Here is a 22478-nt window from a genome sequence, read left to right on the forward strand (position 1 = left end):
GTTTTTGAAGAATCAAAAGAAGAGCAAAACCTCACCTTTTCTGATTTTTTATTCAATAAAAATTATCCCCTATTACAATGAGTGCATGCTATTTATATGTCATAAAAAAAACTTACTAAATATTAAAACCCTAAATAAAAGTTGATTTGATATGAAATTAGTAGATCCAAAATAGGAAAATAGCTAAAAAAGTTCTAAATAATAAAAGTCTAAAATTAAGGTAGGTTTGGCCTGAAATTAGAAGTTCTAGAATAGGAAAAATGTCTATTAACTGACATGGAGTTGGAAAGTCAATCGGTCATTAATCCACGCCATAAATCACACCCAATCAAGCCAAATTAGTCCTCAATAGCTTGGATTAAATTTATTACACCTTCATCTTCCTTTGGGCCAAGCTTGGAATGTCCTGCGTTAGAATCAACCCAAATATCTTGAATTAGCCCATTAAGTGTTTCTTTGATCTTTTTGGATCTTGCTTTAATAATAGGCCCAAGTGGAACATACGATGGATCCTTGAATGCTTGTTGATTCTCATCATGCTTTCCCTTCTTTATTTTATTTTATTTTTTGTTATTTTATTGCTTTACATTTTCATAATCTCATACAATCTTTCCTTAAATAGTAATGCTAAGTTCTTTAATCAAACTTTTCAAAGTACATGACAAACTACTAAATTTACGAATACAAGAACAAGAACAAGAACATAACATGAAACTGGATAATATGGAAGAAGCAGTTCAATAACTAACAGACAGATAGAGAACACTCTTAATTAATTAACAATAACATTGATGATAATAATGTACAAAGCAAAATACTCCTCATAAGGAGTACATTATACGTGGCACACATCCCACCAACATTACATAGCAAACTCAAAATTACACAACAAAACAAAACAGTACTAAATCAAACACGCTCATACCCAACTTCAGCTCCATCCTCCTCTGTCTAGTTTGAGAGAAAGACAGGCCAGTTGCCTTTCGCCATTTGGCAAAATTTTTTCAATCACTACCACCCTATATATATTAATTACTAACCCTGGCCAGACCCAAAAAAATAAGAGAAGAAAATTGACTGGTTTGTCTCCTCCATATGCAAAACACCCATGCATCTTGCTGTGTAGTACTTACATAGCCCCCACAGCGTGGAACCTTGGTTCCTTTGGGAGGAACTTCTGCTCAGCATACACAGACATGTAGTCACCAAACACAAACTTGGGGTAAGCTTGAACCATCTCTAGATCATCTTGGTTAGCTTTTTCCACAAGTTGGGGTGCAGGTGCTATGGTGGCTTTGAGAGGGGGATTGTAGAACGAGGCAATTGATCTTCTGTTCCCATCTGGGCTGGTCATAACCCTGTGCAACACACTCTTGTATATGCCATTGCTTAGAACCTCAATCTGATCTCCAGTGTTGATGACTATGGAGTTTGGCAGTGGTTGGACGTCAATCCATTCCCCATCTTTGAGGATTTGGAGGCCTTTCACCTTGTCATCCTGGAAGAGCAGGATGACGCCGCCAGCGTCGGTGTGGGCTCGCAGACCATTCAGGAGCTCAGAATGAGGGCATGGTGGATAGTGGCTCACCTTGGTGCCGAAGAAGGCGTTGTCTCCTTCTCCATCGTTGAATGCCTTCTTGATGTACCCCTTTGGTAAGCCCAGGTTTTCGTCCATTACTTCCATCACCTTCTCCGCCAGTTTCTTCAGTTCTTTGCGGTACTCCGCCATGGTTTCCCTGTCATGATCAATTTCAAAAGTCTTTAGATTATGCCTCCTGCTTCTTTATACACGTTAAAAATACAACATATTTGGAAGTTGAAATTGGCTTTTCTTTGGGACTACACTATATATGCAGCCAAACGGGCTATGATCATTCATAAGTTTCACAAAACATCAAAATGTATTACACACATCACTTAGTACAGTTTACTACTTACTTGAATCCCGGGGTTTTAGAGGGCCACTCGTTATCGTCTACGAGAGTGATGACATCCTCCCAGTCCACATTCTCCAACTTGTCGCCGCTCTTCTTTTCCACCAACTCGTTCAGCAACCTGATTGGCCTCGAGTCCTTGAAACCTTCCTCCCTTTCCAGCTTATAAAACTCGGAGCACACCTTCTTCACCCTCTCCAAAAGCTCCTCAGGAATTCCATGGTTTACCAGCTGCAACATATAAAAAACAAACACGTTATGAATAAAACCTCGATTACTTAACCACTATAATCTTTTGTCACTAACTGTATATGGATTTGCATACATACCTGGAAAAATCCCCACTCTTCGCATCCATTAGCGATCTGAGCCATCGTCTTGGCTCTCTCCTCGCCATTGAGCTTCGAGAAGTCGATCACTGGAATTGCCATTGAAGAAAAAATGTAAACAAGGAAGCAGGAAGAAGTGTATGGGAGATAGATAGAAGGAGGTGGTTATGGCGGTTTATGCTTGTAGCTGAATTACTTGTGTGTTTGAAGCAGCTGGGGCCAGAGCCTATTTATAGCAAAGCTCTACGAACTGGAAACCCCAGTTTGGTTGTCAACCCTTGGTATATTATATGATGATGGGCGGTGAGGGTGACATTTTCTTTAACAATTCAACACACCAACAAGGTCAATGGTTGTGTATTCCATACTGGTTAGCCACAACACAAGTTTTCTCCATTTCTCCCTTCAGGTGATGTGCTAGGCTGCTATCTTCTTAATTATTTTTTCATTTATCTCATAACCCCCATCTGGGTTTCTGCCATATGGCGCCTCTGGGCCTCTTGATTCTTTCCATGGTGGGGCCGTCTCATGATGGGTGATTCTCATCCAATGGATTTGACCCTTCCCTTCATCATGAGCCAGTTGTTTGACACCACCCCACATCACTCACATGCAAGTTTTCATCTTCTTTTGTGATGGTTTTGCTTCTGATCTAAATCTCTACCGACTACCACCGTTCATCATGTTGACAAATCCCGTTATCTTGTGCTTTGACTTTCAGAGATGGACATGCTTTTGTGTGCAATTAATGAACCGTTATGTATATGATTAAAATAATGAACTGATTTGCAGGCATGGTTTGAGGGGTAAGGAAGGCAAGGAAGATGACTTTTATAAACAAAGCTATCATCAAAACCCTAATTTTAATCCATTGTCAACTTCCAATATATATTTATACGTTTAAGACCATATGATTGGGACTTGAAGGTATTTATTTGAAGAGAATGAACTGTAATTCAACCATCTACACTTGGCATATGGTTGGCCATCTGATTTGATTCCTTTTGTCCGAATGTTAGGGTACATTTCTGATGAAATAACAATCAGGACCGTCTGATCAGGACCTTTATATTAGAAAATTAGCTTCACCCCATTGCCAGTACTTGTTGTACGTACTTTAGGGGTATTTTCTATAATTGCATTGATCAAACGGTTAGATTGCATTGATCAGAGCATATATATGATTAATTCACATTACAACTTCACTTAGTATAAAATAATTAAAGGGTTATTGATCATTGTTTTCAATCATGAATACATTTTAATCATGCCCAAAACAATGGTGATTCATTAAATGGATCGAAAATTGTAGCATATGCATCAAAAATTAACTTCGGAGAGCTTGTTTTTATTATATTGAATTGGTTGAATTAAAGACTTGTTTCTTAATTGAAAAAAAAAGAATGATGTACTACTTTAATGAAAATGGAACTGGGTTAGAGTAATATTTCAATACAATCCACCAATGGGTGACCCAATGAGTGCACTCATTGAATTTGGAGCCACATCTAGGGTTTGCAAACTATAATGGCCCTCCAAATTGGAATGGAAAGAAAAAAAAAAAAAAAAATTGTGAAGGTTGTAGACCAGAGAACATGGGTATGATGGTCAGAGGTCAACTCATTTTGCAGAATTGGAAGATTAAATGAGTTAATAGGCTCTTAGGACTGTGCCCTAATACCATGTGAAGAGCTGGCAAGAAATTGAACCAGTTCTGGTCAACTTCTACTTACTAAACAGTACTTCCAAGTATTAGACATTAAATCTAACTCAACCATCCTCATTAATGAAAATGATTGGTTTATTAGATAATTTATGAGAAGTTTAGTTTTAGAAACAAGGTTACATAAGACGGGACGTTTAGCGACGGTCCAAACTAACTTGATATACATTATTGACTTATATATTGTCGATCAAATTGGTAGTTCAACAAAGAGGGTGCAAATTTTTTTTAAAATTAAAAATATTAATAATGAATTATGAAGACATAGCATTAGTCCTTGTTGGTGTTGCCACCTCTAAACGCCATATTAAGGGGGGCAAAAGGCAACAAAGTAAGATATAATTGTTTTTCTCTTTATGGGCATGGGAATATTGAGATTGATAGGGTGACATCGAAAACATATCAGGAGGAATAATATTATTGAGAAAATCATATCACATGTCATAGGCCATCTTGTAATAGTATTTTTAGTAGAGGATAATATGATAAAAATGGGTTGGGTTGGTTTGGTTTGGTTTAGGCAGAAATGGGCCACCCAGTTGCCATTGTTACCAAACCTAAGACATGCAAAGCTGGACCCAGATCATAGGATAAAATGTGGTTTCCTTTTGATCCCCCACCCAATATTATACCCTTTTCCCATGTTAAATTATTAGTAATGAAAGGTCATCAAGGATCACCTGTAGAAAAAGGGGCTGGTAACATCCCAAAACCGCCCTTCGTCCCACAAGGGACAGCTCCCTCCAAGTGTGGAGAAAGGTGTCCTTTTCCACCCAAAAGATGCTCCCATTAAAGGACTTGAACCCAAAGACAGTGCCCCTGGATTGAAGGGCACCTTGGAAGGGGTGAAGTTGAGTAATATTCATGCATGGTGATGAGATGGTGGTGAATGCTGGTGATTCCCTTCCTTCCATTTTAAGAAGACTCCCCCCTCCCCCCACATGAGTCTGAGTAATGGTGTCTCTCACAAGGCATTCATGGTGGGGTGGAACCAAAAACTGGTCCAGAGTGCCTGCACATAGATTTGGTTTATGGTCACTGTCTTTGATTATTATTATTTTAAACCAAAACCCTCCCATCATAATAATTGTTACTTAAAAAATAAAATACATGCAAGTCATCCATCTGCGTGGTCGGCGTCCATTGATCCCCTTATGTTTCATTTGAAAAAAATATATATATATCAAAGAATAGGAATAACTTCTCCTTCTCAACTGGACTGTGACTGATTAATTACTCTATAGTTCCATTAGTCAACAAAAATGGTATATTCTTGTTTCGAAAACATAAAATTATTATTATTATATTTATTTTATGATTTTTAAACCATAAAATTTGAGCAGCCCCCATGATAACTAATCTCAGAAGTTGACAACTTCAAACTTCTTTAAATAATTATTATCCAAAGCTTTCATGTTTAGTTATTCAACTACCTAGATAACCATATTATAGTTTTCTAATCAACTGTTATATCAGTCTTGTTTGGATCGTTTAGAACTATAAATCACCATTTCCTAAAATAATCATCTCCTTCGATAAATAAATGAGAAACCTATTTGTCAATGGACATAATTAAAGAAAAAGATATTGGATTGTGAAATCTGAATAAATTATATTGTGCTTCGTTTGAGATATTAAGGGGTCGGCCTTCCCAACAAGCTAGTGGGGGTTGAAGGAGGGTAGTGTTTTCTAGAAATTTTTTTTAATGTGATGAATGATGAGTTTACCTCTATTGTACATTTAACATTTTTATTTTTTGAGAGAATATGATCGTAATTAAAAGGTGTTTTTCGAGGGTTTCACCGTTATAACATTTTTTTTTTCTTTTTTTTTATTAGTAGATTATTGAATGTTTGTGCATTATGTGGACATAGGGATCGCATTGACAGCCGAACTACGTTAAAAAACTCTTGTATTTTTCTTTATTTTCTACTTGTATGTGTGCTCTATTTGATTAACAAAAGATGAGAAATTAATGAGTTTTATTATATATTTTGCTTTAAATGACATTAGGGTTTTCATTTGTGGATTTGTTTATTATTTTTTGGCCACCGGATTAATTAAATCCAATTCAAGTAAGATTAAGACATGGAATAGGTGTAAGTGATAATGAAATAATAATAAGGATAATCATCTGTCATTGCCCATACAAGTTTTTCTGTTTGTCATCTTCATATTATAATATTCACCAAAGGATTTGCTTTGGAAGAGTTTGGTTACAAAGGGCCATACTATTTGCTTTGTTTAGGTTTGGAAGAGTCTGGGGTGGCTGCTTTCTGGGTTGGTTCAATAGTCAATACGAAGTACTTAACCTGGATCGAGATTTTCAACTGACCGTTCTTTTGTTCAGGTTTGAATGGCAGCTTTTGTTTCAAAACTATTTGTTTAGAATCTTCTTATAAGATGTTGGTTTATTATGAACATGCATTTTATTTTTACTTGAGCATCTAAAATCATCTAAGTGCTTAAATCGGTTTTATTTTTTTCTAAATCGATTGAAAATTTGTTCTAAATGAAAACCTTAATGTTATTTATATATAGTTAAAAAGGTTTTCAAAATGACAAGCTATCAAACTGGTTTCATAAGGATTTTATATTAAAAGATATAAAATTCTAAAAACTATAGAGTTCATTTATGTATTTTTGGATGATTTTTATAAAAATAGAGATCGGTTGTTACACTTAAATAAATGGTGAATATTTAATAATGATTAATTTAGAGATAACTCTTCCCCATATAAAACAATAAATTTTGATCCTTCAAGTATGAATTGAAACCCAAACTAGAAATTGATAGAAAATTTTAATATTAATATGAATCGGGTTCCTATCATATGAGCCTATGCTTACTATTTGTGCCAATTAGCCTAACCCACATGAACCTAATGTGATTTTTGAACCAACTTGGACTATTAGATTTAATACTTGAATTGAGTTTGTGTAATATTTTCTTTCGATTCAAAATTAATTTGGGTTGGGCTTCAGCCAAAATTTATGGAACTAAAATATTTTCTCTAAATCCAAAATTAATTTGGGTTGAGCTTCAGCCAAGATTTATGCAACTCAAATATGAAATGAACTCATCTAATATTCTTTATAATATTTATAATTTGTATAATTTTATATAACAATATTTATTTTCTTAATCTTAAGGAATAAAATTCAAAATTATTATTATGTTATATACTATTTTATTTTGATAGAAAGATAAATAAATTTATTTTTATTTTTTTGTTATTATCTTAAAGATATTTTGATATTTGTTATTATCTTAAACAAAATAATACACGAGAAAGTTCAATCCAGCCCAACTTGATTTTAATTTATACATATTATCTTGGTTTGAGCATGCGCTAGGTTGGTTACGAACCCAACCCAATATGCATTAATGAGTTTTCAGGTCTAACAGACAGTTTAGGCCCAAATCCTGGCCCATAGCTGCAAAATGTCATGGGCCTCATCTGGGCCCCAAAGTTCAACCTTAATACTTTTGGGCTAAATTTAGGCCCTTCAATCCAAGGGTGGAGTGCCTTGGCTCTTGCCACTGAGGCTGAATTTAGTCTGAAGTGTCTGAAGGTGAAGGAAAGTAACAGTTTCATATAATACAATAATACAAATACGAAGGAGTTAGTAGATTCGAAGGGTCTTATCCCAACTATTATGGGGATATCCATTGCACATGGCCAAGCCTTTTCTTTGAAAAAGACTAGAAGGAAGAAAGAAACAAAAATGGAAGAAGACATCCCAAAATATTTATAATATTTGAAATACTAAAAAAGCGTTTGATAGTGATTTTAAGAAGTGTTTTTAGTTTTTTTTTTTTATTATACTTGAAAGATAAAAAATTTTAAATATTAAAAAGATTAGATATATTTTCTAAAATCACAGTCAAATACTATTTAAAAGTAGCTTAGAACGCCAGCTTTTAAGAATGATTGAATAAAATTTTCCAACTTGGATCTCCTATATTTTAACATAATTTATTTTGATTACGAAAGAGTAAGAAGGCTTGTACTTTTAACTTAAATGTCATGCATTTTGAATTGAACGGAGAATATATAAGATCAAAAGAAAACCAGAGAGAAAAAAAAAATCAATGTCAATGATGCGGTTGCTCTTGGTTTTAGCTTTCAGAATTTTGTGCCTTAATTTTGGTTCGGTCTCTGTCATCCACCATAGACTATCTTTGGCCAAATCAACAGAAACATAGTCCATTTTCATGAAGTTTTAAGGATAAGAGTGGCGTCTATCAAAGGGAAATTATTCAAACATGCTTTTACATTGCTGACCGTTAAGACTCGCACATATGGTGACAATAGAAACATTCCTCAAGTTGCAATAGAGATTCAAAGAGGCCACAGAAAGCCTCCCTATCATATGACAACCTTGCTTACACTCTGCCATTTCAGCTCTCCTTTCTTTTACTAATTCATCTTCCACCTCCATTCCCTGCTTGACTAAACATGAAGACTTACTCAAAAAATTTGATTCAAATGGTGGATCAACTTGATAGTCTCCATATTTGGATAAGTAATGTTGAGACACAAATATCTCAACCCATTAATGAGTCATCATATGTTGAATAAGAGGAAACATCTTAAGCTAACAACTAGGAAAATGCGGAGGAGTAAGAGACAATTCAAGCACCACGACACCCCATATCTCAATGGGCTAGAGGGTTGCTTGAAAGAAGACATGAAGTTTATGACACCACTGAAGATATCACAAAGCAAGTAAGAATGGAGGTTCATGATTTTGAAGGAAAAGTGGATGCTACTCAATTTTTTGATTGGCTAGCTATAATTGAAGAGTACTTTGATTGGTATCACATGATTGATGATCAAAGAGTGAGGTTAGCTAAAATGAAACTGGTGGGATTAGCAAAAGTTTGGGTTAAGATTAGGTTGGCAAAACCTTTAACTTAATCTAACCCAAACTTCTCAATCAATGCTTACAATTTTTGTGGTTTGATTTCAACTTGGTTAGGCATGCCCCAAGCGTGTTGTAATTATAGTTAAATTTTTTAGTGAGGGTGTGTTTAACAAAAACATTAATGTTTGGCATCTAATGATATACTTATATCTAACATTACTATTTATAAAAATGATGAAATGTATGTAAAGCATATGTTAGATCAATTTTGAGTTGAGACTAAGTCGGGGAAACCTCAACTCAATCCTAGCGTTGAGACCAAGTTGGTGGAACCTCAACTCAATCCTGGCTCAACCTTCTTAATCAAAGCTTATAGTGGGGTTTGATTTCAAGTAGGTTAGACTTACCTCAAACATGTGTTATCATAGTTAATAAGTGACTTAGGGTCATTGGTGATAGTAGGGATGACAATGGGACGGGTTTTTTTCGGGTACTCGCCCCGCCCCGCTCCTAATGGGACGGACTTTAAATTTAATAAACGGGTTTGGGACGGGTATGAGATTTTTTTTTTAAAAATCCGGGGCGGGTTTGGGTATTACCCCATCCTGTCCCGTTTACATATAAAATTAATTTAATTTAAAATTTTATTTTACTATTTTTAATATATAGATAATAATAATAAAATTTAATCAAATAAGTTATAAAAAATATAATAAATTTATTATTTATAAAATATATTTATTTTAATGTAATTAAAAATTTAAAAAGTAATTTTAAAAAAAAAAAAATTTAAAAGCTAAATGGGGCGGGGTGGGTCTCGTTTAATTTTTTAAACGGGAAGGGGATGAGAATTGTTTTTAATAAACGGGGTAGGGTTGGGATGGGGGCGACCCGTCCCATTGCCATTCCTAGGTGATAGGGTTGCAATTTGCGTTAATTTGCCTAACCCAACATGAACCTGATGCAATTTTTGAATGAATGTAGACAATTAGGCTTAATACTTAAATTGAGTTTGGGTTATATTTACTCTCAATCCAAGCTTAATTTGGGTTGGGCTTCAACATCAGTTTATCCAACTTAAATCTAAAATGAACTCATTTAATATTCTTTATAATATTTATAATTTGTATAATTTTATATAATGATATTTATTTACTTATTTAATTTGAAAGAACAAAATTCAAAATATTATTATATTATATACTATTTTATTTTGCTAGAAAGATAAATATTTTTTTATTACCTTAAAAAAATGTCTTTTTTACTATTTAGATATTTGTATAAATATATGGATTTTTTTAATACAAAATAATGCAGAGGAAAGTTCAATCCAATCCAACTTGATTTTAATTTATACATATAAATCAACTCCATCAAATGGTTGGATTGAATTTGGGTTAAGCACCTTATATTAAAAGACTGGATTAAATTGGATTGTTGAATGTTTCTGGGTTTGAGCATGCGCTAGGTTAGTTACAAACCCAACCCAACATGCATTAATGCATTTTCAGGTCTAATAGATAGTTTAGGCCCAAATCCCCGTCCTGTACATGGGCCTAATATTTCAATTAGGCCCAAATCATGGCCCCTATCTGCAAAAGATGCCATGGGCCTGCTCTAGGCTCCAAAGGTCAACCTATTTTTCTTTTGGGCAAAACTTGGTATTGTCCATGAATCCAAGGATGGAGTGCCTTGGCTCTTGCCACTGAGACTGAATTTAGTCTGAAGTTTCTGAAGGTCAATGAAAGTAAAAAATTTTATACAATACAATAATTTCAATGTGCTTGAATAATTTCAAGGGGTCTGATCCCAACTGTAATGGGGATATTCCTTTGCACATGGCCAAGCCTTTTCTTGGAAGAAGACCCGGCAGAAAGGGAAAAAAAAATGGAAGAAGACGGTCAAACAAAGAAAGCCAATAAAGAAGACATCCCAAAATATTCAAAATATTTGAAATACTAAAAGTAGTTTAGAAAAGGATGCTTGAATAAAATTTTCCAACTTGGATCTCCTATATTTTGACATAATTTACTTTGGTTACGAAAGAGTAAGAAGGCTTGCACTTCTAACTTAAATGCCATGCATTTTGAATTGAATGGAGATTAAGATCAAGAGAAAACCAGAGAGAAAAATAAAAAATTCAATGTCAATGATGCGGTTGCTCTTGGTTTTAGCTTTCAGACTTTTCGGCCTTAGGCCTCTGTCATCCACCACAGACTCTCTCTGGTCAAATCAACAGAAACATAGTCCGTTTTCATGAATTTTGAAGGATAAAGAGTGGCGGCTATGAAAGGGAAATTATTCAAACTCGAGTTGTCTATTACTTTTTGGGCTAACAGAAATTCAAACATTACCGCATGCTTTACACTGCTGACCGTTACTTGGACTTGCACATGTAGACAAAAGAAACATGCTACAGGTTGCAATAGAAAGTCAAAGAGGCCACAGATATTCTCCTTATTATATGACAACCTCGCTTACACTCCTTCTTTCTTTTACTAATTCATCTTCCACCTCAGTTCCTTTTTGTGTCAGATTCATCCATTCATTGTTTGACTAAATATGAAGACTTAATCAAAATCACCATTCTCATATAAAGAGCCTGGAGTGTTCTTGTTGCTGTTGCTCTTTCAATCCTCCATCAACAAATTGTGGTAGCCATGAAGGTTTTCAATACGGAGTCGGGTGCCCTGGAGATGGATTCTGGAGAAAAGCGGCTCAATGAGCTTGGATACAAGCAAGAACTCAGAAGAGAGATGGTTATGTAGTTTCTTCCATGTCATGTATTTTGAAGAATTCCATGAAATTTTCCATTCTTTTTTAGGGAATAAAGTCTCATTGATCTTGGGTTCTTTTTGTAGACTCTGTTTAAGACCCTGGCAATTACATTCTCGAGCATGGCGGTTTTCACAGGGACACCTCTTTATGGTTCATGTCTGCGATATGCAGGCCCTGCCAGCTTAATATGGGGATGGGTTGTGGTCACATTTTTCACATGGTTTGTTGGAATTGCCATGGCTGAAATATGCTCCTCTTTCCCAGTAAGTATCGTCTTCCCCAACACCGATATTAGGAGAAGATTTGTATTAAGAAAACCATGTTCCCCTGCACCCCATTCTTCATGTAAATCAATATCATTTCTTTTTGCTTCGAAGTGTGTTTTTGGAAATCTACTTAGTGGAATTTATCTTTGTTGTCAAAAATGAACTCTAAACAGACAACTGGTTCCCTCTACTTCTGGGCTGCCCATTTGGCCGGACCCAGATGGGGGCCATTCGCGTCGTGGTGCTGTGCATGGCTCGAGGCCGTCGGCCTCATTGCAGGAATTGGCGCTCAGGTACTGCAACTTCCTTTATGCATGTTTTCATTGAGCACCAACGCCATCTTTTCGACTAAGAATAATGATAACAATGAATGATGAACCTGTGTTTTATGCTTCTACTAGGCATTTTCAGGATCTCAGGCACTGCAATTTATCATTCTTTTGGCCACTGGAAATAACAAGGGGGGAGGCTACTTCGCTTCTAAGGGCGTATTCTTAGGCATGTATGTGGGCCTCACCATCATTTGGGCAGTTCTCAACACGTTTGCACTACAAGTCGTTGCATTCCTTAGCATAATTTCCATATGGTGGCAGGTATGTATGCATTTTAACCTTTTTGTTTCTTGGAATTCCCTCTTCTGCTTCATTCGCTATACTGCATACGGCTCAGAGAATTCCTTGCTTTCCATGCAATTTTCAAGTTCTGATGCAAAATATGCAGATCCTTGGTGGTCTGGTCGTGATTATAATGCTTCCACTGGTGGCGCGGCCCACACAACCAGCCTCTTACGTGTTCACTCATTTTGAAACCGCACCTGAATCAACAGGAATATCTAGCAAACCTTATGCTGTAATTTTATCGGTACTCCTGAGCAACTACTGTTTATATGGCTACGACACTGCTGCCCATCTAACTGAGGAAACGAAGGGTGCTGATAGAACTGGCCCCATTGCAATTCTTTCTAGTATTGGGATCATCTCATTCTTCGGATGGGCTTACAACTTAGCTCTCACCTTCAGCATCCAGGTACCCTTTAAAGATGGACTCCAGTTTCCATATCTCTTCAAGCAAGATAGCATGACATGAGACTGTAATTCAAATGCAGGATCCAAACTACTTATACGACCCAAACAATGAGACAGGTGGGGGCCTTGTACCAGCACAGATAATTTACGATGCATTCCACCGGAGATATCAGAGTGCCACCGGCGCTGTAGTTTTTATGTGCATCATCTGGGGATCCTTCTTCTTTTGTGGGCTTTCCGTCACAGCTAGTGCTGCCAGGGTTGTAAGTAAAACCATTCTCACTCCTCATTTTCATTGCAAACTCCTCTCAAAATCCATGCAATATGCATATTGAACCTCAAATCTGAAGTTTCCCTATGCTCTGATTAGGTTTATGCTCTATCTCGAGATAATGGAATTCCATTTTCACCAATTTGGCGAAAAATTCATCCCAAGTACAAGGTTCCCAGGAATGCAGTGTGGCTCTGTGCGGTCATCGGCATGCTTCTCGGGCTGCCCATCTTGAAACTGGACGTAATCTTCACTGCCATAATTTCAATAAGCACCATTGGGTGGGTCGGTGGCTATGCGGTCCCTATATTTGCGAGGCTGGTCATGGCTGAGAAGAATTTTAAACCAGGACCCTTTTATCTAGGGAGAGCAAGAAGGCCAGTCTGCTTAGTAGCCTTCCTGTGGATATGTTATACCTGTTCAGCCTTCTTGTTGCCAACTGTCTACCCTATCACATGGGACACTTTCAACTATGCGCCAGTGGCTCTTGGCCTGGTTCTCTCACTGGTCATGCTATGGTGGGTTTTGGATGCAAGGAAGTGGTTCAAGGGGCCGGTTCGAAATATTGATGTAAACAATGGCATTTAAATGCATTACGCTCAACAAATAAGAAAATGAAATTGTCTGACAATTATCATAATGACATCATAGTTACTAGTTTGCTAAAGCACAAGCTCGCCTTTGATACGTAAGAGTTTCAAAATTTCAAATCATTGAGTAGGAAAGAATCCATACAAAGTGAAATAGAAAAACCATAAATATACTTGGCTCAAACATTTGCACCTTTATAGATTGATCTGTGATGCCTTTTGTGGAATAAAATATGATCACAATGCAACAGTTTCCACATCAGAAAATGTGATCGATCGGTTGGCTCAATTTTGAATAAAATGTGTTGAGTTGGTGGTACACCTCATTTCTTGATAGATTAGCATCACCAAAACGCAAAAACTTGTTTCTGTTAACTAGCAAGGTCATCCAATCCAGGCTTGAGAATGCAGCTCCAGGAGGTTGATCAATATGCTGAACCCCCAATCTTCCTGCCAGTCAAACAAAGATTAGTTTTCCCCGCAATTACAATATGAACTTGCTCCAAACCAGATTAAAAGAAAAGTTGATGAAAAATGTGGGGCTAATAGCATTGGAATCTTGTGCTCAGATTGGATCTAACATATCAGTCATACTTGATTAACCTTACTTGGAATGTTATTAAATGGATAGACTAGGTCCATCATCATGCACACCACGTTTCCTTAAAGTAACAACATCGTTTCCAATCCAATAGTCCTAAGTCAATACTTCTGGGGGATGAATATTATTTAGAACTCCCATAATCATCTGCCATTCAAACAAAGAATTGTTATTGCTGCTATGACACGAAACATAACACTAAACCCATTAAAAAAGAAGACAAACAAGAAAGAATCACTCTAGATCAGATGCTAATGAACAATTGAGGATTTATATCAAAAGCCTTGACTGAAACATACAGCTAAGAACAAACATATATTCTTATTTAAAAAAAGAACAGATCTGTGGACCAAGCAGAAGATGGAACCATACTCTTCAAGAGAACTATTCTGCACCTATGACACAAACAGCTCTTGTGACTCCATCGGGGATGACCAGTACCGCAAGAGTGATTCTACAGTTAGCCGCCGTGTTGCACTGAGCATTGATATGAAAAACCGACATCCATCAATCTTGTATTCTTCGAGTGGATTTCTGTGGCCGAAACTCCTCACATTTACCTGCCAGACATTCTGCATAAGATTTTGCTTGTTGGAAATTCAAAGAAATTCAGATCAACAAAAACATATAGGATACCGCTGAGCTGAGCCTGTTCATGTTTATAAGATGATCCCTCCAGAAACAATCTAAAGTCTTCACGAGTACTGCCCTCTGGGTTCAAAGCGAAAAATAAATATTAGGAAAATATGATGTAATAAACAAAACTTCTATAAAACCAGTAAAAGTGCTAGTCATTCTTCCAATAATATTGCTCATATGATAATGAAGATGTATGGCAGCATAGGAAACCTATTTTCCAAATGGGACAACTACCGTCCTCTTCTGGGATCTAACACTCATCAACTGAACTGGAAATATCTAAGAGGAAGACCTAATAGGAAAATAGTAATTCCTCTCATTCGTATCTGTATGGTTTGGACTCATACAATTGGATTACCTTGCTACAGGCTGTAATTTTCATTAATCCCAAATATAACCTAACATGCATAATACTTTTGAATCTTTTGTGTCACTAGCTAAGCTAATAGGATAGCCAAAGTACCCCCACAAAGTCGGAGCTTTTTATTTTGTTACCCACCAAGAAGAAGGTGGACACTGGGAATTTGGGGTGGTGGCTGGTAGCATACTGCTCTTGGTCAACAATCTAAGAGTGGTTGTGGTGGACATCAATGTACGGAAACAAAAACGGAAAGAGGGTAAGGTTTGTGTTAGGGAATTGCCAAAGCATAGGTTAAGAAGATAAAAGAGAAAAAGTGAATTTTTCATTTCAGAAATTAAATTTACTTATTCAGACAAAGTTGTCTTAGAAAAATGATAAAGCAACAAAATAAACACCAAGAAGAAGTTGAAGTCAGAAACTTATGACTTAGGAAATAAACACTTAGACTTAGGGAAAAAAACAAGGCCTTAGTGTCTGAATTGGTGAATGGCGCTGCTAGCCTATTTTAAGGAACAGAACCATCTAATCCTTTCAACAAATGGTATCAGAGCTGAGTTTGAAGATGGCATCCAACAACATATTGCAGCCTCAACTTCCTCATTTCAATAGCTCTAATTACAACCATTGGAACAAACAAATAAAGGTGTTGTTCAGTTATCAAAATCTTTCAGAAGCAGTTGAGATTGGATATGTCAAGCCAGAGAATCAAGAGATTCTCCCATAGCAACTATCTAATAGCATAAGGCAACTCACACGGGAGAAGAGGAAGCAAATTTGACACACTAAGAATGAAGGACTTGGAATCCATCCAAGATTATTTCAACCAAATTATTTCTGTAGTCATTTGACTAAAACAAAAGGGAGAACAAATTCATAGTGGCAATTGACAAATCAAATGATTGTCATCTTTATTTGTGAAAATTTTGATGGATCACTTTTTTTTTCTTTGTTAGGCAAACAAAATATATTAAAGTGCTTAACAAAAAGCACAGAGTGTTGAGGCTTAAAATTTTTTAAGGAGATGCAATAGCATGTGTTATGTAGCCCTTGAACTGGACTGCGACACAAGTGTCAACGCCATAGCCTGCACGAAGCTTCGAGCTATCAAACCAGTTGCAAATTACTCGAGAGATTTTGGATCAACTGCTCATGACCAAAAGAGAAGAGGAGCAAGTTGGATGACAAGGCTGAAAAATGCATTTTGGTGGGGTATAGAGAAAATTCAAAGGCTTACAGGTTGCATAATCCTGTTTCCCAGGGAAACGTTATTAGTAGAAAAGTTACATTTTATGAAGAATGCTCTAGGTCATGGAAGATAGAACCAGAAAAACAGATGGATGATGAAGACACAAGAAATGATAGGAATGATGAAGATGAAGAGACCAAACCTTATAATGAGGATACGACAGCACAGGAGAATGAAGAACCTTGGCAGAGTAGAAGATCAGCCAGATTTCATAAGCAATCAACAAGGTGTTCCAGCTCAGAATATGTGATGATTACAAATGAAAATCCCAAAGAAATGATCAATTTTGCACTATTTTCTGGAGCAAATCCAATCATCTTTGAGGAAGCATACGAAGATCTAAAATGGAGGACAGACATGGATCAGCAAATTGAGTCAACTGACAGGAACAACACTTTGGAGTTGACTAAGCTTCCAAAAGACAAGAAACAATTTGGTGCAAAATGGGTATACAAGACAAAATTTAACTCTAAAAAAGTTGAAGCTTTGCCCCCTTTCCTTGTTTCCAACTTTCTCAACAGGGCTGCAATCTCTTTTTCATGCCCCTCCACTGGCATATCCATAAAAATGCTAAAAGCGGCAATTGTTGAAGGTCGAATCTGAGATGCCCTCCTGACCAGACATAATGATACTGGGATTATAGCCTCCTGAGCCCAGCCCCTAGCTACACCCAGATTGGTCTTTACTCCCCATCATTGTGGCTGTCTGATTTGGAAAATCCACTGGCACTCCTGACCAGACATAACAATTGTACATTTACAGTTGTATTATTACCACTGATGTGGATCTGCTATGTATAGGAGGTTAGGAAATTTTTCCTAGTTTAGACCTCTATATGTCAACTAGTGTATTCTATATATCTTGTAATATTTTTTCCTAAGAAATATATCAGTTTTCATAACTCTTTCACAAGTTTACATGGTATAAAAGCCATCTAGGCTCTTGGGTTTACAGGCAACCTTCATTGCTGTTATGTTTTAGGTGGAGTTCATAGCCACCATTTTGTGTCCTACTTCACAACCTTCATCGTCATTACCCTTTCCATTTATTTCTCAGTTCACAGCCTTCATTGCTGTTATTTTTTGTCCCCACTTTCTTCTAAGAAAATCTCCAGCTCATTCAGTTCATATTTCCTATTGTCATATTTTCTTTCAACCATATCTGAAATACCTAAGCCCACCAAAGCTACTTCAGCAGTAGCTTCTTTCAGCACCCAGGCATCCATACACTCTGAAAATCCTACCCTTCAAATTGCCATGTCAAAACTGAATGGAAGGAATTTTACGGAGTGGTCCCAAGTTGTAAGAATTTCTCTGAGAAGCAATTCAAATACGTTATTAGGATAGCAAAACCACCATTTGAAAGTGATCCCAAGTATGAGATTTGGAAGGCAAAAAACTTAATGGTAATGTATTGGCTACTACATGCAACTAGAGATCAATAAGACATATCTACTTCTTCTTACAGCTAAAGACATTTGGGAGGCTGTTAGTAAGACCAACTCCAAGGTTGGTTTCACCTCCCAAGTTTTTCAGATCAAGCAACAGATTATGAATATCAAGCAAGGAACTTTACGTGTTACAAGGGATTTACTCCTAACAGATGTTATTTCCAGTAATTCAAAAAATGATCCTGCACATAAATAGTCAAAACTTGAAAGAAATTTTCTCCCTTGAAAGAAACTTCTCATAATTGCAAATTCCAGAATCTTAACCATATAAACCCCAAATGAAAAGTGAGGCTCTTGCAAATTCCAGAATCTCAAATATATGTCAACTTGGGAGGTCTGAATGGTTGTACTCTGCCAGCTAGTAATACTAACTTATGTCAACTGGTGCAGTGAATTTTTTCATGGAATTTTTCCTGTTTGACCATTAGCCAAAAACTCACATGAAGAAAAAGGTCTCAGCATACCTCTATCTCCTTGACATATGCATCATCATAACCAGATTCTTGTACAGCATCTAAATATGAAGCAATTAGAAAATCTCCAAGGTACTTGCGAAGAAGATTAGCAGTTGCTCGATACCTTCCATCCCTACATTACGCATCAGTGGTCAGACAACTCATAATATTGCGAGAGACAGAAATGGTTATATACAAAATCAAGATTATAGTCACCTAGCTGAATCATCAGAGCATATGGCAAGCCAACGTTTCAATGAAGAGGTCTTCCTGCGGATTCCTCTGAAGGCATTTGGAGGTGTTGGCAAGTTTGGAAGGTAAAAGTTGTTAATATCTACAGAACTCAATTCATGAAGCTGTGCAAGGGCCTTCAGTAAAGTTTCTTCAGAAATCCCTACAAATGAGTCTGGAGGAGTTCCAATTTTAGAAAATTTGTGTTGAAACTGGTGGATTATCATTATAGTTCAATTGAAAAGAATTGGAAGGTAACAATAGAGAAAGTCCAGTCTCTTCTGGGAATAGGAGCAGCCTATTTGAAAACCAGATGTGTCCAGAATCTAGATGCAAGCTAATTTCCAGAGCAGAGCAAACTGGCAGGTTGGCTGTTGTAGCATCTACTACAGCACCCAAAAAATGAGAACTCAAAGAAAAAAAAAAAAAAAAGATCAAAATAAAAATAAAACGCAAATTAAAACAAAAAAGAAAGAAAATATCCCATAAGGGTTCACCTCCGAATGGGGATGACTCCTTTTCATGCCTTCTCAACCCAAATCCACCAACCTACTATGTTTCTATTTCTACATCCAGGTCTCCTCAGTAGACATTTTTCATGTTCTTACCTTCTAACCAGACCCTATCTTCCCTGCACTAGGGTTAAATAATAGAAATTTCCAGAGAAGTTTGGTTAGTCACAAAGAATCTGTTCTTCTTTGCCGACATTTATCGACCAAAACATTGATAATCAGGTGAAAAGTTCCATTGCCTTGACTAAATCATGCAAATGGAACCTCCCCATTCTCTTACCATCCATTCGTGCCTGAAATCTAGAATCTTTTCTACTCTAGTGAAAATTTTCTGGTTTTAAGTTTATTAAGGCTTTTCCATTGTTCTCCACATGAGATGGCTGCCCTTACAGCCAAACAGCCAGTATGCTCCGTCATGAATTTCTTATAAGAGTCTGTTCACACAATTGAACAAGCTATTGTAGTAAAAAAATCCATAATTTCAAAAAGAGATGCCAAACTGAGGAACAATTTCAATATGCTCACCATCCAATAGTCTCCCTGAAATTCCAATAAATTCCTTTAGCAGCTTACCCAAATTCCACTTACTCGGATGCTATGAGAGAAAGAAACAAATCAATTAGAAAAGCTGGACAACAGCCTACAATACAACATTCTATAGTGAAATTTCAACTACCTTCAGTGCATTAACATTTCCAAAGACAATTTCATCTACCACTGCTTGCATGTACCTGGGCAGAACTTTCTTTTAGTACAGTCGACAAAATAATGATGATAATCATGATAACCACCACGACAATGGGAATGATGGAGATTATATGAACAATTAAACTCTGAAGAGCTAATTATTCAGTTAAAAAACAAAGAAGACATGCAAATCTGATGCAGAAAAGAACATATAACAGATTAATCTAATGTTTTCTATTCTCTAAGAAAGATTCAGGTGCCTATGTAACATGGATAAGATTGGAGCATGAAGTACAAGAATGATGATAAAGCTGTCCAAATCTGCCAGCCTTCCAAATCAATGACCAAAATATAACAGCAACCAACAAAAGAAATAAGAAAGCCATATCCAGTGAATTTATTTATCCAGATAGGCAAGGAAGGAGTACTGAGTTACCGAGAAGCATTTTCAGAGACACCTCACCATGTATAAACCTTTTCACGTTTTTTCTATGAAATGAAATTCTCAGTTTGATTCTATTTATGACATGATGCTGGAGCAGAACCATTGATAAAAAATTGTAACTTAAAAATAGTTTTCTGAAGTTAGTAGTTGAATTCAAAGCCTCCTCAAAAGTACAAATTATGTAAGAATTTTAATCTTAATTCATCAAGAAACATCATTCCAGAAATTCTTCTTTCATAATTTTTATATCCCTAGATAGCACTATCTAGGTTATATAAGAAGTTTCATCCAACTTTTTCCAATTCACAGTGACATTGTAAATGGGATAAAATGCTGATTTCTTCCATGGGAGGTACATATTATCAGCAAGGCAGCAACTTCATGGTGACAAGAAAAGACAGTAACATGCAGCTATCTGTGCAGTAAAAACTCATGTCGAGGAACTCACTTGACAATTAGAATGTTCTTAAACATTTATGAGGATAAGAGTAGGCTTGAGCTATCATTCTGTATGTATGCTCCATTTGAAAAAAACAAATAGTAAATTAGATACACTATCCTTGCTCAACATCTTGATTTCCATTCATTGATCTCACAATCCTCCTTTTGGCTAGGATATCTTCTTTTTTTATATCCTTAAATAGCACCATCTATGTCATACAATATGTTTCATCCAATGTTTTCTCATCGACAGTTGTAAATGAGGTCAAATGCTGATTTCTTCCATGGAAAGTTCATATTATCAGCAAGGCAGCAACCTCTTAGTGACAGAGAAAGACAGTAGCATGCACACACCCGAGCAATAAAAAGTCAAGTTGAGGAGCTCACTTGATGATTAGAATGTTCTGAAACATTTTTGAAGATAAGAGTAGGTCTGTGCTCCATGTGTACGATAGTAAATTGGAGATGTTGTCCTTGCTCAACAACTTGAATTCCACTTGTTGATTTCACCATCCTCACTTCTGCTAGGGTCATTTTTCCAAACATGATTATTGTTAACCACCAGCACGCCTACCATAAAGCACAGCTGGTCTCACCAGTATCTCATAAAAATTTCCCATCAACAAGATAGGTATTACACGATCACAACATTTTGCTGGCATTACTGCATTGGATCCATCCAAACTCAAATTCTATGGACAATATCCTCAATCTACTTTCCTGCTTTAATTATATATGTTACAAATGACTTCACACATTTAATCAGGTTATTCATGGGTTAATTCATGGTGGGGAAGGGTCCCCTCACTCTACTTAGTTTAGGTTTGAATAGCAGCCACCCGATTTTATTTTTTTTGATAAGTAAGCACAGAATTCATAGAAAAGAGGCAAAAAGCCACAGAGTATACAAGGGGTATACTACTAAGGCCTCAGCAGCAAAAAAACCAAAAAACCCACCACCCCTTATTTGGAAGCTAACCACTCCAGAAATCCTATAAGGGAGTTCGGCTCCTCTCCCATATACAATTTAGCCCAACCCCAAATGTTACATACAAAAGAATACTTAATTTTCTGAATAACTAACTCCCCCCCCTAAAAGCTAGCCTATTCCGTTCCTTCCAAACCTTCCAAAAAATAAATAACGGGATGGAATTCCAAAGTTTTTTCCTTTTTTTCCCCACAAAGGATCCTCTCCAACTAAATAAAACCTCCTTTACAGTTTCAGGAAATGCCCACTGAATCCCAAACAAACCCAAAACTAAGTCCCACAGCACTCTGGTCACTGTACAATGAATAAGGATGTGATTTACATTTTCCTCTTCACAAGCACACAAAAAACAGCGATTGGGAAGCTGTCACCCTCTCTTTTAGAGTCTATCAAGAATCATAATCTTCCCCCAAGTGGCTTCCCACCCAAAGAACACAATTTTAGTTGGAACTCTCTCCACCCAAATTTTATTTTTCGGAAAAGCGACCATCAAAGGCCTATCCAACAGGCTGTAAACTTCCTTCACTCTAAACTGCCCATTACCTCCTACCTTCCAACAAACCGAATCTTCCTCCGAAGTTATACTATGGCCCCTCAACTCATGAAGCAAGTTGCCTACCATATCCAATTCCCA

At 36.6% G+C, this 22478-nt stretch overlaps 3 protein-coding genes across 5 annotated transcripts in view; 1 reads left to right on the forward strand and 2 right to left on the reverse strand.

Annotated features, from left to right (window-relative positions):
- Positions 1 to 754: 754 nt before the first annotated feature.
- Positions 755 to 2471, reverse strand: LOC117906345 (1-aminocyclopropane-1-carboxylate oxidase 5). The gene is made up of 3 exons (XM_034819337.1): positions 2264 to 2471; positions 1939 to 2165; positions 755 to 1736 (listed from the first exon to the last, which is right to left on the reverse strand). The coding sequence occupies exons 1-3, from the start codon at positions 2363 to 2365 to the stop codon at positions 1130 to 1132; spliced, it is 936 nt and encodes a 311-aa protein (XP_034675228.1). The 5' UTR covers positions 2366 to 2471; the 3' UTR covers positions 755 to 1129.
- An 8919-nt stretch (positions 2472 to 11390) lies between these two features.
- Positions 11391 to 13868, forward strand: LOC117906829 (amino-acid permease BAT1 homolog). Its single transcript, XM_034820058.1, has 7 exons — positions 11391 to 11617; positions 11720 to 11899; positions 12076 to 12195; positions 12304 to 12495; positions 12623 to 12928; positions 13008 to 13190; positions 13298 to 13868. Exons 1-7 carry the CDS (start codon positions 11519 to 11521, stop codon positions 13784 to 13786), a joined length of 1569 nt encoding a protein of 522 aa, XP_034675949.1. The 5' UTR covers positions 11391 to 11518; the 3' UTR covers positions 13787 to 13868.
- Positions 13869 to 13878: 10 nt separating this feature from the next.
- The window catches only part of LOC117906827 (protein translocase subunit SECA2, chloroplastic), a 35849-nt gene continuing 27249 nt past the window's right edge, over positions 13879 to 22478 (reverse strand). For 2 of the 3 annotated variants that reach the window (XM_034820056.1, XM_034820053.1), the window contains 8 exons: positions 19960 to 20014; positions 19809 to 19878; positions 18757 to 18946; positions 18550 to 18673; positions 15026 to 15100; positions 14762 to 14949; positions 14397 to 14536; positions 13879 to 14238 (listed from right to left, as the gene is read on the reverse strand). In XM_034820056.1, coding sequence (XP_034675947.1) covers positions 14785 to 14949; positions 15026 to 15100; positions 18550 to 18673; positions 18757 to 18946; positions 19809 to 19878; positions 19960 to 20014 — 679 coding nt within the window. In that variant the 3' untranslated portion in view covers positions 13879 to 14238; positions 14397 to 14536; positions 14762 to 14784. The remainder of the gene's footprint in view (positions 14239 to 14396; positions 14537 to 14761; positions 14950 to 15025; positions 15101 to 18549; positions 18674 to 18756; positions 18947 to 19808; positions 19879 to 19959; positions 20015 to 22478) is intronic. The other variant, XM_034820055.1, reaches the window with a different exon arrangement.

Source organism: Vitis riparia, chromosome 18 (genome assembly GCF_004353265.1).
Source record: "Vitis riparia cultivar Riparia Gloire de Montpellier isolate 1030 chromosome 18, EGFV_Vit.rip_1.0, whole genome shotgun sequence".
Taxonomy (NCBI): Eukaryota; Viridiplantae; Streptophyta; class Magnoliopsida; order Vitales; family Vitaceae; genus Vitis; species Vitis riparia.